The following is a 14,617-nucleotide window of genomic DNA, read 5'->3' as shown; positions in this document are numbered from 1 at the left end:
TGAGTTATTGACCAGAATGCAGTATTTCCCTTCTTTCTGCACCTGTCAGACCTCAGGGAGGGATCCCAAAAGATTTTCCAGAACATTATATGAGAATGTAGGAGTGCACTGATCATATCAGCAAACTAGTCACCCTCCTTGTGCTTAGCAATACCTTGTGTAGCCCCAGATCTCTCTCTCTTTTACCAAAAGGAAGAGAGAGAGAGGCATGTAAGTTGATTTAACAGAGCCTGGACTACAAACTACATCACAAAACACTCTCCAAAGTTAATAATACAAGGCACAAGTCGGATATGATATAAATGATGTAAATGTGTGAACTCTGAGTAGGACTTTGGCAGTGTTCCCAGCCGTGTTCAAAATGTACCCATGATATTTCTATCTCCCATATTGGGAACCCACTAGAGACAGGCATAAAAGACTTAGGTTGGGTTTATTATCCATATTTATCATTCATTTCAGAATAGCATCTTCCTCCCACACTGATCCATCCTCACGGCACTACATATGCACCCAGCTCAAAGCAGGATTCTTCACACCCTGGCTTTTGGGGCAAGAGTTGAGAATGGTGAGATAGGCTTGAAGTGTATGTTGGGAAACCCAAAATAGATGGTGCAAGGGAATATGGACTCTGTAGCTATACAGGTGGAATTAACAGAAACAGTTTGCAAGCTGTCAGGACATGGGACTTTGGGACAGAAAGGAGGCATGTCTGAAAAGGCCATGTGAAAAACTGGAAGGAACTTCTTGGTATTTATCTCTCTTTTCTATTTTCCCAGTGTTTGAAAAAGGGATGATGTCAGTGAAAGAAGAGCACAGAGGTGTTATTGCTGTGACTGGGGTGGGTATAAGCAAAGGCTGGGGGCTGAGGATTTGCAGGGTAATTTTGGACCTGGGGTCCAGGGAGCACCCGAGTGGGGACATCTTGACTTTTAGGGCCTTGTTGTCACGGTCAGAGCAGAGAAAGTACCAGCTGTGCAGTTGAGCCGGCTGCAGTGCAGGCAGCAGTGTAACAGCAGTGTCTGTGTTGGAAGTGCTGATGGAAGTGGTGGATGCCAGCAGAGAGCCAAAGGGAAGCATGGCAGACATGGCAGATTGGGTGGAGAAGCAGCCACACAAGGAAAGGGCTGATGGTGAGGAGGCTACTAATTGCACCAAGCATTGTTGGAGTGCTAACTGCAAGTGAGGACAAGCATGACTAATTACAGACAGGATTGTGAAAGAGGAAGAGGAGGCAGGCTCGAGGAGGAGTGGTGAGGTCTGTGATTATGGCACTTTGTAATGAAGAAGATGCTGATCAGTGCGTGACTACAAGGGTTTGAGCTCTGGTATTAACCAAAGCTGTGTTCTTACATGTCCCAGCTTGTGGCTTTCTTGCTTCTCCTTCTGTCTGTACTTTCATTTTACTTGATTTGCTACTGCAGCATTTTCCTTCTTTGCATGTAGTGTGGATAGAAATGCGTTAAGGGTTTCATGTAGAATAAAAAAAGGGAATGAAGAAATCTTAATTTAGACACTACCCCACTGGTGATGTATACTGTGCCCGTTGTCACACAAATGCTAGCTGGGAGGCCTTCTTGAAAGAAAGGGGTTCACCTAATGATATAGGGAAAAAAAATCACAGGAAAGCTTAAAGCAAACAGGGAAAATAAAAAAAAATGAACGCTAATAGTTCTGAGACTTTCCTCAGCCCAAGGAAGGGTTAATGCTTTAAATGCAATGTAATTTCAGCGGCAGTAAAGAACATGTTTCCATGGAAACATCAACCCACAGAGGGAGAGAAAGAGGGAGAAAGGAGAGGGAACAGCAGCAGAGGGAGAATGGCTCCGCTGGTGAAGGAAGAGCAACCTCCAGACCCTCCCTTCGTAGTTACAGACAGGACTGATTATTTGTTTATTTTTTGAATCGATTTCCCCTTGGAAATGTTATAGGGAAGAAAGTGATAGGGTGCCAGATTGGCCAACCTTCTACAGACTCAAGAAAATCCAGTCACACTTTTTGGAGCGAGCCTCCTTGCAGGCGTGACTCTGCTCCTGCCAACACTGTGAATTCATTGCCCCTTACAAATGTGTGAATGCCTCCAACACTTGATAAACTTGAATAACCCCAAAATCACTAGTGGTTTCTCCTTGGGTCAAAAAAATTGAGCTAGTTTGCTTTTTCTGAGAATATAATAAAAGGATTTATTTCAGTCTCCAGCTGGTTTAGCCTTGCCTGGCTTCTGTCAGTGAGATGGACCTTTCTGGCAGATTTGAGTGGTTTTCCACAAGCAAAAATGTTCTGAAAGCTCTATAGGAAAGCTGACGTGTTCACCTGTTTGCTGGTCTTGACTCGCAGGACAGAAACTGGAGTGAGCTCTGGGTGAATAGCGAGATGCCCTGATGGCTGGCTGCACACCAGCATGCCAGCCACCTTCAGGAGACCAAACAGGTCCTTGACTTGCACATCTGCTTGGCCAGAGCTTTTAAGCCGTGGTCCACAGCTGTGTGAGATTCCAAGGGGATGTACAAAAATTATTAAGAAAAGTAAGGCTGCTGTCAGCAGGATTAAATTCACTGCATAGGGACAATAGTTCAACTGGAATATTTTTTTACAGCCTTTCAAATTGACAGAGCTTGAAAGACATCATCCTGGGTGAAAAATCACTGAAGAGCCTCATTTGACTTCTGTTCTGTGACTGCTTCTCCTATCAATGATTGTATGACTATGCCTTAAGACAGATAAACAGGACATCTCCTAACCTTTACGTATTTGCTTTATTCTAGTGGTATGGCTTTCATCAGTGACCCGTTGTTGGTGCCAAGACATAATTATGACCCATTGTCGGCTGTTCTGACAAATGTAATTTTCCATGCTTTTACTGCCCCATGTAAGCTGATTTTTAGTCCTTTCATATGAAAGAAATACCTTGAAAGCTATTTTTGCTTTGGAGAAAAGTGATATGTTATCTGTACCTAATGAATAAGGAAGGATGTAAAGGTGTAGCAATAAAAAAATAATACTTTAAAAAAGTAATTGGCAAGAATTTAATAACTCTGTAAAGCTTTCCAGCTTGATCCAATTTTGGACTGAACATTTAGTTTTTATTTTATGCAGTGACTGTAACAATTTTGACCTTAAAGCTAATTTTCTATTAGCTATTTTCTGTTACTTAAAGGTTTGGTGAGTCAGTTCAGAAGTATATTTGTTTTTATCAAAGCTTTTCTGGCTAAAAAAACCTTTCTGAGAATAGGCTGATATCCTATGACATTTATAGATAGTTCCAGCTTTAACAGACTATGCTCTTAGTGTTCCCTTAGAGCACTTTTCCTTATTTCTGTTTTATTTCCAGTGGGGCCAGAAGATGTAGAGGTATATTCCCTAGCTACTTAGGACTGTGTCGTCTTCCCAGGGGAAAAAAAAGGACAAAAAAATAGATAAATTTAGAAGAAATCAGAATTTGTAAATCAAGTATTTGGGGTTTAAAAGTGAATATTTTGACATGGAAATCCTATATGCTGTCTCTTGTGATTAGGAGCATGGGAATTTTGTATTCCTATTTCTCCTTCACAAAACTTGAACTAAATATTCAGTGATATTCCTTCTTCTGTTGAGGTGATGCTATTCCTTGTAGGATTCTTTCCATGTGGCACATCACAGATGCATTTTAACTGGGACTCTTTTCCACAGAAGAAAGGGTGGAAGGTGTCACACAACAGACCAGACTGTGTGGGAGCATGATGATACCGGAAGCTTCATCTTCTGTCCAAAATTACTACAGTTTTCAGATCTTATGTTTCTTTTTCTTTCTAACAAAATGTTGACCTCTTCATGAGAAAATGTTGTGGCCACATTCTTATCCCATTTAAAAACTGGTTTTGCCAGATAATTTTTCATGGCCTTGGAATTTGTGAAAATAGGTTAGTCGGGATGTCTGTGATAAAAAATTGGTTTTGGTTGAAATGTCAAGATAATGCTATGACCAGCATAGCACACAGGGCAAAATCAAGATTTATCTTGCTCTTCTTCCCATGACAGGTTACCTCATCCTGTTGTATATTGTGTGTGACTTAATCCTACAAGTCACAAGCAGTCTAGCTTTGGGACTCTCATCAGCATCCTGGCAGAGGGAGTGTGAAATGCCACTAGGCCTGAATGGCCTCTCTTTCCCCATTAGTGACTGCATAGGATGATAAACAAATGGGAGATCGGGTCCTGGATGACTGTATGTAGGCAGAGGAAAAATGTATTGTGAAAACTCTGGAGCTCACACCAGCAGCCTTCCACCCAGGTGTCATTGCTGTCCTGTGAGCCCCAGGTTGGAACCCGTGTTCCCTTTGGAGGGGTAATGCAGTGACTCCCCCGCCCTGTCTGCTTCCCGATGGATACCTGTCTGTGAGGCAGAGCCCTGTGGGGCAATGATGAGTTTCCCCTGACATTCTCAGGAGGGAGGCTGGGGGCTGCACATGCTGTGGAAAGTGAGCTTTGCTTCTCATTCTCAGGAATGGTCCCGTCTCATTAGGATCAAGCAAAGCGTGTAGGAAAGCAGCCCTGCCATTGCTGTGGCTCCCTGCATCCTCCAAGGATAGATATATCCTCAGTCCCCAGGAGCTGTCATCTCAGAGTCTTTGTGAAATGACAAATTTGTGGTAGATAAATAGAGGAAATGGGAAACAAAGTGGAAGCACGATTTTTTTTTTAGATTAAGAGAGGGATTGATGTAAAAGATTCATCCTTCCACTGTACATAGGAGCTTTCACTTGGAAGTCTCGGCACACATACACATTGTTTTCAAAGCAACTTTGCTAAAAATGTTGGAGAAAGGATAGTTCAGTAGAAAATTGTCTTCCAACAGAAATGGTTATTTCAGAGGTCAGGATCAAACACCAAGAAAATTAATCTTCCTAGAGGTGAGGGGCCAGTCTCAGTGGATTGACCAGTATCACTCCATTGATGTCAGATGAATATCACTGATTTATTGCAGCCCAGTAGCTGCCCTCTTGTCTTCTAAAAAGGTGTGGACAGCAGAGACAAACCAAATTAATCTCTTACATCTCTGTTATCTTTTAGCCTGAGGCATATTTCCTCATCTAGATGATCTCTGAATCTTTTTGCTTAATGAAAACAATCTTGAGCTCTAGGCATTTCTGTAAGGCTACTGGTCAGACTGATTCCCAGAAGTAATTTAGGTTGTAGTCTGGGCAGATCCTCTGGTGCAGGATGCCTGTACAATTTGGAATTTAGTAGCATTCCTTTCTACTCTTTCTTTCTTACAGTGCATCTCCCATATGCAGTAGTACCACTGACAGTGAAAGAGAAAGAAATAAATGCAGAAGAGTGAAATATCATTCCCTTAAGATTTAATTTTCCCAGTCAATGGTTGCTTCTGGGTTTTTTTCTAATTTGTTTTGGTTTTGTTCTTCATAATAGCCTCTTCTTACATAAAATCAGCTGCACTCATGCCCTTTGCATGGAATCCTTTTGCTGTAAATTGTACCTGACACCAGACAGATGTTACACAGATACAGCCAGATGTGCCCACCTTTCACAGCTCTGTGAGCCACTGACAGCACAGCTGTGTGAGGGACAGTGCAGGGCAGTGAGCAATGAGAGAACCTCTGAAAGGCTCAGCCAGGATCAGGATTTTCAGAACAGATTCCATGGTGAAATTTGATCAAAGGCCCAGGCAAAGCCTGGTTTTGCCTTTTTTGGGGGTGAACAATTGGGTTTGATATCCTGTGGAGCCTGTCTTACCTCAGGAGAACTCATCCATGCACAGCCGGGTCTGGATGGCTCTGGTGTCTGAGTTGGCTGCGGTCTGAGGCACAGTCAGCCCCGCAAATTTTGAACAATGGTGTAGAGAAATAATATCTGTACTATTTTAAGCCTTCCATGGGTTTGGAGAATGGAGGTATAAATCAGAAGCGAAAGGGATCAGTTGTGGTTTTCTCATTAAAAAAGTCAACATTACTTCAGTCACTCTGATGAAGGCATTAACAGCATAGTTAGTGCTGGTTAAGTCTTTGATCTGTCAATCACGTGCCCTTTGAAGGTGAGAATTCCCATTTGTAGATCAATATTCTGGTCCTAGACTCCCTTTCCCTGTCGTTTGAGTCTGCCTATCCTTTTGTCTGTCCATCCTTGTTCAGGAGCAGGCGTGAGGGATGGGCAGGACCCTGCTGCAGGGCTGGATTGATGTTCTCTGCCCTGGTTGTTTGCATCAGGCAAGGCTGGATTGGTCTTGCTGGTGCTGAGAGAGGGAATGTGGTTTGGAGCAGTGGGCACTTCTACTAAAATGCAGTAACATGCTTTTGCTTTTTTGCTCCTTCCTGGTCGTGAAGTGGGTCTGTTCCCTAATAACTCAGACTAGTGAATTTTTAACACTGTCTCTAGGGGGAAAAAAGGCTATTTCACCATGCAGATTCTGTGGAGTAAAGGCCTTTCACTGCTTTCATCTCACTGCTGTTATGACTGACCTCAGTGTTTCCCCCATTACAGTGAGATTCCAGACAGGATGATGGTGGTGTGCATCTCTATCCCTTTATCCTGCATCACATTCCACCTGCCTTTTACCCTGCAAAGGTAAAAGGTATCCCACAGATTTTCCTTCCCACCCTCCACCTACACCTTGTTTTTCCCTTGTGTGCTGGGCTGCAGAGATGACTCCCCAGTGCTGACTGTGGAGAGGCTGTTTTATTTATATGGTCTGTCTTATTCAGGGAAGCGATCGATGGAAGGATAATCACGCCATTTCAGACAGACTGCTTGTCTCACTGAAGCATAACCAGCACTGACAGGACGCAGGGGAGGGTGTGTGTCTGTGTGTGCTGCACACATGTGAGGCAGGGAATGTGACAGTGAACCAATGCAATGTCCATATTTGCCCCTCCAGTCAGCAGGCTTAGGAGGAGCTGATTCCAGGCAAGGCGCTGGAGGCAGAAGTAGGAGAGGCAAGTGCTGATTTCAACTGCGTCTCCTTCACACCTGTCTCTGGGGCAGAAAAAATTTGGTTAGCACCCTTTCTGTGTTCCCTCAAGCCCCCTGTGCCCACCATCTGCCTCTCCAGGCTTTCTCCATCACGGCTGAAACCATTTAAAATGCCATCATCTCTCTGCTGGTCCTAAACCACCATCTGATGTGGTTTTAATGCTCTGTTAGCTGTGCTTTAAAACACTCTCCTTTAACTTGCAGGGCTGACAGATTTATGTCCAGGATGGGTGATGTTACCTCAGAGCCCAGCATGGGGCTTAGGTCCCCCTGGGTCTAATTTGCTTTGTGCCCAAGGGCATGTCCCTTTGCTCCTGCCTGCTTTCCATACCACAGGGCTCACGGGGTCAGCCTGTTTCCACAGGCTGTGGATGTTTTGCTCTCACCCATCTGAGCCTGGGCATTGCATCCGCTGCATTGCCACTGGGCTGGCAAAGGGCTCAACCCTTCTCTGCTTGCATCAAGTAGTTCTAGAAGCTGCCACATAAGCAAAATCCTTTGCTGAAAGGTGATTCTAGCAAATTAAATTAAATTGTATGTGTCAGCCCCCACCATGCCCCCTTTCTCTTTCTTGGCGTGCCAAACATGCAGGGATGAAAATTTTTACAGGCACGGTTTCCTCCTGGTTTATGTCCCCTGCATGCACAACCTGCTTGCCCTCATGTTGTGCCCCCATTACATCTGGTAGCTCAGTTCAGACATGTCAGGGAGGCTCTCAGCCCCCTGCCTGCCTGCTTAGGGACCTGGAGTGTGTGTAGTCTGCAGGGAAGGAGCAGATGCCCCTGGCCAGAGCAGGCAGCAGTGGTGCTGGTGTAGCAGAGCAGCAGTGCTGCCCGGGGGGGACTGCTGCTGCAGTGATGGTGGAGGGCAGAGCCACTCGAGTGTGGTGCTGCTGACTCGGCCTGCCTGGGAGTCCTTCAAGCCCTGATGCTTTGTCACATAGGCTCAGTGCACCCAGGCAAGCCCTGCAGCTCCCTGCGAGCTGCTCTCGCCCTGCATGCCTGCCTTAGCTGGCAGCCTAGGTACGGGAGAGCAGGGAAAGCTGGGGGGGGATGCCACTTCTTCTGCACTTCTTCTGCAAACTTTTGTAAACATATTGCTAATGGGTTGGAGAGAAAACACTCTGAAGAGTTATATTGCCAAATTTGGAGACTAATTTCAGTCATTAAGGTGTGAAGCAAGGGATTTTAGTGCTGCTTTAAGTGTAAATCTCAAGGCAGCTCCAAGGATTGAAGTCGTTGATGATCCCGCCTTGATTATTATTAGAGGTTCTAATCTTTCCAGTGAAAATGAGCATAAATGACACCCTCTTGTCTCATATCTGTTGCTGATTTCTGTGAACTCTTCTTGTCAAGCTGTGCTAGGGAGATTCCTGTAGTGGAATCGTTCTTGGGTGTAAGAAGAAAGAGGGCTGAGAACGGTTTAATATTGGTGTTTGTTTAATTAGATGTAGGCATTGCTTACTAATTACTGACATATAAAGCTGCAACTCCCATCAGGCTAATGGCATCCTCATCTTCTTGCAGCCTTTCTCTGTCTTTACTCTGGTGGCCAGTGCAGAGAAGTCATGAAGTTGTAGTCTTGGTCCACTGGAAGATCCCTCCCACCACCACCAGAGCCTTAATTAGGTCTTGTAGGGTGCACATGCCTGGCAATGATCCGTGCCTGGCATTCCTGAATACCAGAACAATTCACACAGCTGGAGGAGAAAAAAAAAAAGCCAGAAAAAGAGCATGTGTGGTCCTGACATGGAATGTTTTATGTTTTATGCATAAATCTTATCTTATGGCTAAGATTTTCCAGGTGGAGGATGCTTTGGGGTTCACTCAATGTTTGCGTTCCAAATGGCTTTGGTTTTTGGAAAATAACCCATAGTCTGCCTTTGAAAATTGTCCTGTTGCAGATGTTTCATGCTGGGCTCCCTTATGGCCATGTTTCCAATGCTGAACACGTCCCTTGAAGGTCATAACATGGAGCAAGTGTGGAATTTCCTTTAGAAATAAACATAATTGCTGATTGCACTTGGCAATGGGGAGTGAATAGATGAGTTTGGTTGATTAATGGAGTTAAAACAAAAAAGTTTGAAAAGGGAAGAAACTAAAATTAAAAAAAAAAAAACCCTGCCTTTTTCATTTGTTTGAAGAAGTTTCCCTGATACAATGATTTCATTTTCCCTCCTTGCAGGGAGATCTCTTTGGCAGATAGTAGGAAAGCATGAACCCACTGAAAGAAGAGGTTTTTTCCCCTCTTATTTATTTTCTTGAAATTGGTTCAAATTGAGTTCATAAGGGACAAATTGAAGCTGAATATTAGGAAATGTTTCCTGATGTCACGGTGTAATAGAATAGAAAACCTCTCATGTCTGTAATAGAAATGTTGCTTGTGTAATTTATAGAACTGTGCAAAGTAGGGGAGTGCAGAGTCCAGGGGCCAGCCCTGCAGGCAGCATGGTCACCTCTGCCTCTCACGGTGATGTGATGCTACTGGTGCCAGAGCAGATTTACAAAGGTAAAATCTACTTCATGCAACAGGATTGTGAATTGAAGTGAAATATATGAACAGGGTAAACTGTCAGAGTGCCATGGTGATGTCATATAAACCACTGAACTGTGAAATGTGTATTTACCTCCTCTTCCCTACAGTGTATTTCTAGATGGTCTGACAGTTAAGAAAACAATAGACCTGATTCTTATTTACAGCAAAACCCCTTTAACATGCTCTCAATGTGCAGCAAGGCCTTGAAATGAGTGTAGCTGTAATCTCAGTCCACTTAAAGGCTTTCCCTATTGCCAGAGCTGGGTAAGGAGGCTTTAGGATAAATGAGATTGAAGCCTGGACTGTTTAACTGTCCATTTGTACAGCTGACATGAAATGCCCCAACAGGGAGTGCCTTCTGCAGGAGTGATGGGGCCTTTCCAGACAGAGAATTGCTGATGTTGGCTGCAGGGCTGATCACCCTTTAGCTTGATTTTACTGGGTGTAAGGCTGGACTCTGTCCTTAGGAAAAAAGACTTTCACTGGACTCTTTCAACATACTTCTCCCTATTCCTAGGCTCCTTCACAGGATCACTCTGGGCCCCATGAGGTGTGCTGGCTCTGATAGTGATGGAGCTTGTTGCAGGTGTGCTGCTCCTTCCTCTGGTCTCCACTGCTTCCCGAGTCATTGCCTTGGTATTTGGGCTGGGGGTAGGCTGTCCCCACTGCTTCACCTGTCACCCATTGCTGTCCTCAAGTGGCATGCAAAATCCCCTTTGGAGAGTGAGTGAAGTGTAGGCTGTGCAGTGTGTTTGCACAGCTGATTGCTAAGGATCCCTCTGCCCTTTGAGGCAAGGGAAAACCAGGGACTGTGGGCATACGTGTGTGTGTGACTTTTAGACATGTTTTTAGGAATTCATTGAGAGCCAACGTGGTACGTCAGTTCCCTATCCCAGTCACAAAATGGGGCCGATTGCCCTGCCTTGACTGATTGTCCCTATTTCTGGACTAATTGTCCTGTTTTTCTAACTCACTTCCTCTAAGGTTTTCCATTGTTTTGCACTGGGCTTCTACCCTCCTGGTGTGAGCTGAAGAGGGGAGGCAGGGTCTCGTTTTGGGTTTGGTTTCCAAGCACTAATGTTCTCCTTTCTCTCTTCTCTCTCCCACAGGTACCTGATCAATGTCACCTTTGAAGGCAGGAATTTGTCGTTCAGTGAGGATGGATACCAGATGCATCCCAAGCTGGTCATCATCCTTTTGACCAAGGAGAGGAAGTGGGAGAGGGTAGGATATGTTTGATTATTCTCCATCTGTGTCAGGGAAGAAGAAGGGGGAAGGCTCCAGGCAAATAATCCTCCCCACCTTTCTGTACTTCTTATCAAGGGCTGGCAATCTGCTTCTTGTATCCTGGACCACTGGTATCTCCACTGCCCAGGCTGCTGTCTTCTCCATGCAGGATGCCATTACAGTCTTCCATTAGCATGCATAAAAAATTCATCAGCTTCCTTTCTGTAATCTCTGAACGTAGGTTTTCCAGCCTTTCAGAGAAGATACCTCCTCTGTGCCATGAGTTTCAATGGCTGAGACAGAAAATATTTCTCTGTATGGTTTGGTGGCAGTGAAGTTCTGTACATTAAGTGACTGTGATTGAGCTACAGCCACACTTAGTAATTTATGCCAGTATTAACTGTGCTCGATGTATCTGGCCATTGTCCCTTGCAATGGGATGTGCATTAAGTGGGATGGTGAACATGAGATCATATTGAGTTGTTCAAAGATCCAGATTTGCATATTTGGGAATAATTTGCATGTAACCCAAAGCACCATTTTAGAAATGGTGTGAATTTCTGAGTTGGTGGGAAGTTTTGGTTCATTTCACCTCCCACGTAAATGTCAGTGGTCCAGGTTCTGAACAAGTATTCCCAAAGGGTTTCTCTTGAAGCAGAGGGGGTAGTTTAAGGGCTAAGAAAATGAGATATAAAAAAAGTTTTGGGTGTGAGAAAAGAGCAAAGGAAGGAGAATTCATCAGAACGCTTGATAGATATGAAGCAGGGCTGTATACAATCATGTGTATGGCTTAGAAAAATGCCCCTTTGTCCTACTGTGCACAAAAAACTTTCTCTCCTTGCCTGCTTGTTCTCTGTATGGACTTGCAAGTGACTTGCTTGGTGAAAGTGAGGAAGAAATTAATGGGGAAATGAGAATGAAATGGGGAGCTGTCAGGAGAAGTGCTAAGTGAATGAGACAGAAGAGCAATCACATTGGTGCCTGGCAGTCACTAGGGTCTCCCAGTACTTGCAGGAATTTGCCAAGAAGGTGAAAGCCCTCAGCTTGTGCCTGGTTTCCACGGGGACCTGTCTACCTCCTGATCTTGGCACTGTTCAGACCAGATGAGGGTGTGTGTTCTGGGACAGACAGAAGAGGTCTCAGTGGGCCAGGAGTGTGAGGAAACAAAGGGCATGGCATAGCATGTGTGGGCAGCTCTTGGCCATAGCTGAAGGCAGGCAGTCCAGATACTGCACAGGGTGTGCACATGCAAAGCTCAGGCTGTAGAGAGCTCACATCAGGCTCGGTCTGTCACTCAACTTCATTTAAGCTTACCAGCAAAAGTCCAGGAGGATTTGTTCCTAGCTGGCACCACATTTGTTCTCATGGGGGAAAATTCCATCATCAGAGAAGGAAAATGAAGCAGCAGCAGCTTGAATCCTCCTAGGGGTTATTAGCAGGCCTGGCTGTGGGAATCTGTTGCTGGAATGCTTTGCAGTCTCTGGGGAGGCACAGCTAAATACAGTCCTGTTTTAATCTTGCCTGTCACATGCTTCACATGTCACACCCTCAGTGAAGGCTTGGTGGCTTCTGTCAGTGGTAAGAAGGGTTGTTCAGTCTCTGGGAGTGAATTTGTGGTCTCTCAGTTGAACCAGACAATTAGTAGAAGGGTTATCAAGAGTGTTGGGGTTAGATCTGTGACCTTCTTGAGCCCTGCTATCTGTGAGGACTACTTGGCACCCATTAAACCAAAACAGTCCATAACTTCATAGGAGCTGGGGCTGGACTGAAATGAGGCCATGATGAGCTGTGGTATTAGTGGTAAGAAAAACACATAGTGCTTCCTGGGCACAAGTGTTTTATCTTGAAATGGGTGTCTTCCTCAGGGAGGATCAGATTATTATAATCAAACTCTGAACTGGTTGAATTTTATGCTGGCAGGCTCTTTCTGGAAGACACTGAAGTAATCTCCAGCGTGTTCTGATCACAGATACAACCTTTCATGCCTGGAACCTCATGCTCTTTTTCTTAATTTTTTTTTCCATTCAACAGAAATTCCAACATAAAAATAAAAATGTGAAGCAGAGATCTTTGCGACAACGATCATAGTTTTCTTCCATGTTTGCAAAGAGTCAAGCAACACAAACTGTTGGCCCTTAACAGCAGCTTCCAGGCAATGCCACAATACAAGAAATTATTAATATATTTTTAGCCCATAATTCCAATACCTTTATAGTGCTTTGGAACATTATCCAAATTCTCACTAATTTTATGTAAAGAGCAAGGTGCTTCATCCTGGGAACTTTTCGGCAAACAGGCAGTAGGAGACATGAGATGAGAGGCTGAGTGGGAAACACTGATTTGGTCCAGTTGCATTCACTGTAGCTCAGTCTTTAACTACACACTTATCTATAATCAGATGCTATGCCTGGAAGGAACGTCAAGAGGTCAACTAGTCCCTCCCTGTGCCCCAAGAGAGGGTTTAACTAGACTGAAATTATTCCTGACAGATGCTTGTCTCACCTGTTCTGGGACACCTTCAATGCTACAGATTCCATGAAATCCCAAGTCAATCTCTTCTATGCCTTCTTTCTCCTTACCCTGCTAAGTTTTCCTAATGTCTAACCTAGATTTCCCTGGCTGCAATTTAAGGCCATGAATACTTCGTGTCTGCCTAATGGACATAGGGAATTGTTTATTCTCTACCACTTCTTATTGTCCCCATGTGGGTTTGAAGTCTTCTATCATGTCTCCCAGTCACCTTTGGTGTAGGTTAAACAAGAATTTGTTCGGTCCCTCTTGGTAGGTCATGTTTCCTAGTCTTCTGATCATTTCTGTTAGTCCCCTCTGGATTTAGTAACACAGCTTGCAGCTCTGTACAGCCTGGCATATTTGATTCTTGAAAGATGGCAAATGGATTTTGAGGGTATGTCTTATCGAGTATATATAAAAAGATGTGTTTTAAAATAGGTGTGAAGTCTTCCATTTTCTGAGCAGCAAAGATCCAGACAGTGACTGAACTGTTTCAGGATTTCAGGTCTGTGAAATCTTTTGCAATTTTGATTTTTTTTTTCCAATAAATATCTTCACAACCTCACCAGTTATTTCAGAACAGGAATTAATTTTCCAGAGGAGCTGCAGCTGCCCCCGGACTCTGATGATGATGATGTGATAAATCTCCTCATGAGTGCTTCATACAAACTGAAGCCTTGTAGGGCTGACAGTCATGAAAGAGCAAGAAGAAAACCCACTTTCTGCAAAGGGGCAGTAACTTGGGCTCTCCTGCTTGTCTTAACCATGAGTAATGGTTCATCATGATAAGCAAATGTGCTGAATTTCATTCACTTCTCTGTACTCTGCTCCTTGGGGGCAGAACACTGCATGCCTTTCCACACTACCTGTTCATCAGCAGGTTAGTGAAGCTCTTTGCTTCACTGGCCAGATAGCCTAGGTGTATTTTGGGTGCCTAGATGCCCCTGCTGTATTTATCATAGAGGGGCAGGTATGCAGATGGAGGTGGTGAAGGATGTCTACTCTTATGCCCCATGAATGACCATGCCTCAGTGCAGTGATGAGTGGGGGCCAGATGTCTTGCAAAGTGAGCCAGAGGATCAGTACTGCTCTAGGTTTTGTGTCTTTGGGTTCTGATATTTTGTGTGGGAAGAGATTTCACCCAGTATTTTTTTCACTATTTGCCTTTTTTTTCTGCTCTCTTATGATCCCACATATGATGAGGACTTAATTCTGGGTTCATGATCCCTCTGTGACACCTAGCAAGTGCTGCTATCTCCAGCTCTTGCTTACATCCTCCTTCTCTACTGAGTCCTATCCCACTAGCTCCCTGCCAACAATCCTGTCCCATTAGCTCCCAGATCTTCTCATCTGCTTCCTCACTTTCCTCCAGCAAATC

The 14,617-nt window shown here is 44.4% G+C and overlaps 1 protein-coding gene across 5 annotated transcripts in view; it reads left to right on the top strand.

Moving 5' to 3' along the window:
• Positions 1-14,617, top strand: part of GRIN2B (glutamate ionotropic receptor NMDA type subunit 2B) — a 223,989-nt gene that overhangs the window by 134,785 nt on the left and 74,587 nt on the right. For all 5 annotated transcript variants that reach the window (XM_064702234.1, XM_064702235.1, XM_064702237.1 and 2 more), the window contains one exon: positions 10,611-10,725. In XM_064702234.1, coding sequence (XP_064558304.1) covers positions 10,611-10,725 — 115 coding nt within the window. The remainder of the gene's footprint in view (positions 1-10,610; positions 10,726-14,617) is intronic.

Source organism: Zonotrichia leucophrys, chromosome 1A (genome assembly GCF_028769735.1).
Source record: "Zonotrichia leucophrys gambelii isolate GWCS_2022_RI chromosome 1A, RI_Zleu_2.0, whole genome shotgun sequence".
Classification (NCBI taxonomy): domain Eukaryota; kingdom Metazoa; phylum Chordata; class Aves; order Passeriformes; family Passerellidae; genus Zonotrichia; species Zonotrichia leucophrys.
Note: the sequence above shows the minus strand (reverse complement) of the source record. Positions and strands in the feature narration are given on the sequence as shown.